Source organism: Giraffa tippelskirchi, chromosome 6 (genome assembly GCF_054371585.1).
Source record: "Giraffa tippelskirchi isolate mGirTip1 chromosome 6, T2T-mGirTip1v1.2.pri, whole genome shotgun sequence".
Taxonomy (NCBI): Eukaryota; Metazoa; Chordata; class Mammalia; order Artiodactyla; family Giraffidae; genus Giraffa; species Giraffa tippelskirchi.
This window is the reverse complement of record NC_137280.1, coordinates 82,329,145-82,335,584: the sequence shown is the minus strand read 5'-3', so window position 1 is coordinate 82,335,584 and position 6,440 is coordinate 82,329,145. Positions and strand designations below refer to the sequence as shown.

At 43.2% G+C, this 6,440-nt stretch overlaps 1 protein-coding gene across 1 annotated transcript; it reads right to left on the bottom strand.

Annotated features, from left to right (window-relative positions):
- Positions 1-1,442: 1,442 nt before the first annotated feature.
- On the bottom strand, positions 1,443-5,725 carry LOC145510802 (uncharacterized). Its single transcript, XM_081502996.1, has 2 exons — positions 4,953-5,725; positions 1,443-1,584 (listed from the first exon to the last, which is right to left on the bottom strand). Exons 1-2 carry the CDS (start codon positions 5,723-5,725, stop codon positions 1,443-1,445), a joined length of 915 nt encoding a protein of 304 aa, XP_081359122.1.
- Positions 5,726-6,440: the final 715 nt, after the last annotated feature.

Genomic DNA, 6,440 nt, shown 5'->3' with positions numbered 1-6,440 from the left:
TGTATTGTAAATAGTTTCTAGGTAACTGCAAAAGATTTCCCCTTGCCAGAAATAGTCTTGTGGTATGTGGGTAGATGGTAAACAAGCCACCACGGACAATGGCTGTACTATGAAAAACTTTGCCCTTAGCCATCACTATAGTTTTTAGTCATTGAAGCAAGACGCTGTACTCACTGTAGTAGCAGGCTGTACAAAATAAACAGATGGAATAATATGATTTATAGATTATGTTTTAGTAATATAAAAATAGGTTTCGGGGTAAACATGTAACCAAAATGTGACAATAGACTAGGAAAAAACTTTTAACACATCTTAGAATCAGGGGATGTTGATCTAAATGGAAAAATATTGTAAGAATCATTACGTAGAAGATCATAGGCTATATAAATAGAGACTAAAGCAATAAAGTGTGTGGTCTTTAGGTCATCAAAAAAAAACCTCTCTGTCTCTTTTCCTTTCGCCGACGCCGTTCATCCCTTGGGGACCCCTGGACCAGCTGGAGCGGGACTCCGGCAGTTTGCAGTGAAAAAAAGGAACTTTATGAAGGGAATATGACCTTTCCAAGTTATGGCATAAGCAGGAGAATATTTGAGGGAAGATGGGACTTGGGTTTGAAAGCAAAGTATCTGAGGGTTGTGAGGTACATGATCACACTGGAGATGAGGTACTACAGGATGGTGAAAACTAGGTGATTGTGTGTTTTAAAGGAAAGTAAAAAAGGAGATATCAAAAAGATATTAATGTCTTGGTATTCAAAGAACCATGTGATCTCTTTGTCCAGGTGATGTTGGATGCAGGGGACCAGCATGTGTATTGTTGACAGTGACATGGATGGGAAGATATCCTTAAAGGAGGATGATGTAGGGGAAATTCTGGGATTGGTTCTGGGCAATGACCTGGGGCTTTCTGTTCTTAACTAATATCTGCTTGATGCCCCAGGATTCAGTTCTTAATGTGTGGTTCTGTATTAGCAGTGTCAGCATCCAGTGGAAATGCTTAGAAATGCAATCTCTTGTCTCCACCCCAGACTACTGGCATTGAGAGTCAGAAATCTGAGTTCTGTCAATCTTTTGAATAAATGTGATGCACAGAGCAATATGAGATTCATCTCACTAGGGAGAGTGGAGTGTGGTTATCCAAATGTGCTGAGAACATTCTCTATGACTGGCAGTGGTTTCATCCCCCATTTTGTTCACATTTTACATTTCATTTTGTTTTCAAAGGGGGAGGCTCAGAAGAAATATAATGCCCAAAAACTGGAGAAGAAAAGACAAGAGCTTTTCGCCAAGGCCAAGCAGAGATGTCATGACAGATCTATCCAGAAGCCGGTCACAAAGATAACCTCCCATCCTGGCGATGTGGTCAGGCGCCGTTGATGCGAGGGGACCCTGGGAGAAGCTGCAGCAAGTCTGTGCACTCAGGAGGCTGCAGGAGCTTCAGGCCTACAGCTCTGAAAGAGAGCCTTTCAGGACCTTGGACAGCACAAATGTTTCAGGGGTTATATTGCCCTGGTGCTGCATGTGAGTTCCCGGGCCGTGCTGGTTCCAGATCTCTGCACACCAGCCTGAGCCCATCACTCCCAGTCTTCAGATAAGACAGAGATGGAGCCAGGATTGGGGCTTTTCCTCCCACAGGCCCTCTGCAGATGGCCAGAAACAGATGCAGATATTTGCTGACAGTCTCAGATAGTGAAGACAGCAAGGGAGGGATTGGCTATGACCTTGAGGGCAGACAGGCTTGCCAAGGATGCAGAGAGAGCCAGGAGCCAGAAAGAATGTTCTTGAGAACTAGAGGAAAAGTAGAAGACTGTCCTGTAGAAACCAAATGGTCCTTGGGAAGTGGTTCACAGGGAGTGGGTGTGTGGACACTCCTCTGTTCCACTTGCCTCTTTCACTGTCAACCCTGTTTCTGAAGTAAGATTCTTTGTTATATTAACTTTATACTCTATTAAATGCTTAGTAGATAAAAACAAAAGGCATAAATGTTTTTTTTGTGGATAAGAGATTGGATTTCATATGAGAAGAGAAAAGATTTTTGTATATCTTTGTATGCCTCAGTTTCTGCTTGCCAGAATTTCTTTATTGAATTCTACATAGGTAATCTAACCTGGGGAATTATTTAGTGTTTTTAGTTATAATATTTTTTATGTTACTTACATTTAAACAAGAAACAATCTATTCTACAGAGATTATTTTTAGTATTTAGTTAATGCTATAAAATCTTATTTTGTTAAGCTTGCTTTTAAGCTTATTTTTGTTAAGCTTGCATTTTTAACACGAGTTGCCTCCTTTTTTTTTTTAATCATTCTTGTGCCAAATGCTAACTCAGACAGAAGACATTTTACTGTAAATCAATTAGCACTTATGCTATGTGTTACGTCCTTAGCTGTTACCTAAAAATTGTGTGTATTGTTTTTGAAGACTGTCATTCTATAAAATGTTATTTATTTGTTTATTTTAGTTTTGGCTGCGCCGAGTTTTCTGTTGCTGCCCATCAGCTTTCTCTAGCTGTGCAGAGCCTGGCTGGTCTCTCGCTGTCGTGCCAGGCGTCTCACTGTGGTGCCTTCTCCTGTTGCAGAGCACGGGCTCTAGGTGCTCGGTTTCACTGTTTGTGGCACATGGACTTCGTTGCTCCAGGGCATGTGAAATCAGGGATCAAACCCTCGTGCCCTGCATTGGCAGGCAGACTTTTAACCACTGGACCACCAGGGAAGTCCTATGTGGGTATTCTAGATTTGAATTTTGGCTCTTAAGAAGGAACATGGTTTTTGGAAACAATTTCTGCTGAAAATGACTTGCCAACAAGCTTGTTGCCCCGATCAAAAATAGGTCTGAGTCACTGAAACTTGTCCACCTCACAGTGTTGGGCCCATCATAATCTGTCATTATTCAAGAAACGCATCATTGCTTATTCAATAAACAATTCATTTTACTTATAAACACTCCATTTAGTAAACATCATAATTATTTTCACTGAACAGACAGAACATGGAATAAAGGTGTCATGCTACAGAAGTCCCAGGGGGACAGTATCAGGAAGGAAAAGAGTGACATTTTCTGGAACTCTTTGTACAATTTTGATAAAGTTGTTTTATCAGTAGTGAAGAGAGAAGGCTGATTCCAGAGGGCCAAAGGGTGCCTGAGAAACAGAAGGACAGAGTGAGTAGAGGTGGGCAGCTCTTCCTTCTGTCAACAGGCTCTGGATTTAACTCTGTGATAAGTCTGGTAAGTTCTCCTTACTGCTGGTAGTGCTTACTCAGATTTTCTTCTGTGATTTCAAAGTTCAAGCCACAATAAAGAGTTTATAAATTTGTTCGGGTTCTCAAGTTTTCTCCATCATGGATTTGGTTACTTCAGCCCAATTCCCCATAGCCGATGGAGATGAGAGAGATTTCGGGGATGGATGCAGACTGGCCCTGTCCTGGGTCTGTGGTGAGGACCTGTGCTGCTCCAGAAAACACCTCGAGGAGCACCTCTAGGGGGACCCAGCGTTGCTGCTATGGCCTCTGAGCTCGGAGCTCCTGCCACCCTTGGGTCAATCCTGGGCACCTTTCTGTCCTCCTTCAAAACATCATTTGAACAGCGTGACCATTCCAGACCCAGTCATCAAAATTAATATTGCATTTTCTCTATTAGTTTTCAAATTTTGAATTGTATGTATCATCTCTTCATTTTATGTTGATTTTCTCACTAAGTTGGGTCCCCTATGAAGAGAAAGGTAATGTGAGTTTTAATGGTTTACATTGACAGACTCACTTATTCACTTTGCCCTTCTAAAGAGCTCAGATATTTTGTTGAAAGAAAACAGTCAAACTCCAAAAATATTTTCTAAAGTTTTCTCAGAAAGTCACTCAACTGCAGTTACAGAATGATACCACCTGTTTGGTGGTAGACTGCAGTCAATTGTCACTATGATCTCACGTCCTTTCTCTCTTAATTCACTTAACACTCTAATCACAATAATCTACTTCAAATGTAAACCTAATCAGTACACTCTTTCAAATCAATCATTGCTGTCTTCAGAGATGTTTTTAGAGTGAAAAACTAAAAATATCATTTTATTCCTGTTGTCCTGCCACAGTCATTAACACTATCCCTTTCAACACTCATTATTTCCTGGTTTTGAAGGAAAATCAATTGATCCTCCCATTTACAGTGCACCTATTACATGCCAAGGTGTGGACTAAAATCTATGATTCAGAAATTCATTGAATAAAATCATTGCCCCAGTTTATTTGAATGTTGATGAGAGAAAAGGTGTTTTTTTCCACTTTAATCCTAGATTTATTCAACACAACTATTTTTACTGTACACAACAAAGTATAGACACAACATTATCTAAAATACTACAAAGCTACTGAACAGAAATTTTATAGTACTGACTATACAATAAAAGCCAAAAAAGCGAGGTCATGTTGCCAAGGTAACCTGCAGGACCACCATGAATGTCCACATAATCAGCAGGGTAGGAGTGGTTCTGTGGGGACCCTGTAGAGCTGGCTCTCAACTTACTCACCAGTTTCAGAGAGAAAGGGAGTTGTGTGTATGTGTGTGTGTGTGTGTATTTACACATGTGAAAAGAACCATTTTGGGCAGATCACAGGAGGTATTTGACTCTAGAGGTCAGAAAAGAACCCTAGCAGGAGAGCAGGGCCAGGTTAACAGGAATGGCATCAGGGCTGGACTCTGCAGGCAGACAGGTGAGGGCAGCACCAGGCCACCGGATCAGGCCCAGGTCATCTGTGAAATGGGAAAACGTGTTCCCAGGCTGGGGCTGTTGCACCACCTGGCCGGCTCTGCGCCTCCCTGCTGGCTTTGTCGTTAAACAGATTCTCAGGAACTAGAACCAGAGTTTTCTAGCCAGAACTGTGGAGGGCATCTTTCAAGCACGACCCCACACCACCGCAGCAGGAACTCTGCTGCCCTGGGACAAGCCTCAGTTGCTGCCCTCACCTTCTGGAGGAGCTGGAGCGGCTCCAGTGGTGAGGGCGGCGGGGGGAGCCTGGTCGCCAGAGCTCCTGGGACCTGAGCCAAGGGGAAAGCGACCTTCTCCTCCTCCGTGAGGGTGACCTGCACCACCTGGGGGGCGGTGACTGCATTCTCCTGGGAGGGCTGAGTTGCCTGGGGGTTGGCACAGTGGTGGCCCTGATCTCCTGGCCATCAATTTGTCCTCCATCCATGTGCTTCAGCGCATTCTCAGCCTCGTCTGGAGTCTCAAACTCCACATAAACATCAGACAGACCGGGGTGCATCCTCTCTACAGGCATGTCAATCACTCTAACTTTCCCGAAGGTGGAGAATATCTCCCTGATGTGGTCCTTGGTCACGTTCCTAGTGAGTCTCGCGATGTGCACTTTGGTGGGTTTAGGGGATGGGCTGTGCCTTCTTTCCTTTTCATCTCTTTCAGATTGTTTGGAGTGAGACCGCTGTCTCTTGCCTCTTCTATGCCAAGAAGGCCTCAGAGAGCCAGGAGAGCTGCTGGAGCTGGAGCTGCAGGACGTGCTGGACCGTCCTGAGCGGCTGGATGCTGCAGGCGAGCTGGAGCCGCTGCTGGAGCTGGAGGTGGTGCTACAGTTAGACCGAGACCTGGAAGCGCTGCTCCACTTTCGAGTTCTAGCCCTGCCATGGTCCTTCTCGTGTGACTCCTTGGGACCGGCTTTAACTCTAGAGCAATCCTTGGGCTGCTCATGAGAGTTCTCTTTGCATCTGGTGGGAGAAGGTGCCATCTTCTCTCTGTCGTGCTCCTCAGCATCTGGAGAGAAAGAGTTGATGGAGTAAAAAAATACTTACTAGTGTTTGGTACAATAAAGCACTATAATAATCAATAAGGCCATCACAGAGAAAGAAGAGAAAAAGAGGGAGATATGAAGGAAGAGAAGTAAAGGGAAAGAAAAACATTAATAACAACTGATGAAGAGATTGGGGAAGGCCAAACTGATGACATGTGGAGCAGAGAACTGAATTGTTAAAAAGAAAGAAAAGCAAACAAACAAACGAAGCACGTTGTGGGTAAAACATTTTCCAGAGAGAACTATTCAAACAGCCTGAGCAAATACTGCTTCTACTTCAGAGTGATTTTATTTAAAAAAAATCTGGCTTATTATCCCAAGAAAGGTTCATACACAAAACTGTACAAAATGTGGAATATGTCTTAATACTAACATCAAAGAAATAACTTTTAGTAAGGTAATTTCTTATTTTAAGGGCCACTACCTGCTAAATTAAAGAGATTGCATAAACATAAAAAGCATATAAATGAACAGTCTCTTGCCATCAATGTGGTTTCTACACTCACCAGAAGAGTTGGGTTGGAAATGTGGTCTATGCAGGTTCCCCCAGTTCCAAGAGCTTGTCTTCTGACCACTCCTGAGATGCAAACAGCTTGTGACTGCTGAAAAGTCTACTACTTCTGCCTCTGATTCTGCTTTTATAGGTGAAGAG

Excerpts from the sequence above, each read along its gene's own strand:
- LOC145510802 (XM_081502996.1), bottom strand. The coding sequence starts at position 5,725 with ATGGCACCTTCTCCCACCAGATGCAAAGAGAACTCTCATGAGCAGCCC. Across the intron at positions 1,585-4,952 it reads CGCTCCAGCTCCTCCAGAAG|ACTGGGAGTGATGGGCTCAG; the intron begins GTGAGGGCAGCA and ends TCTTATCTGAAG.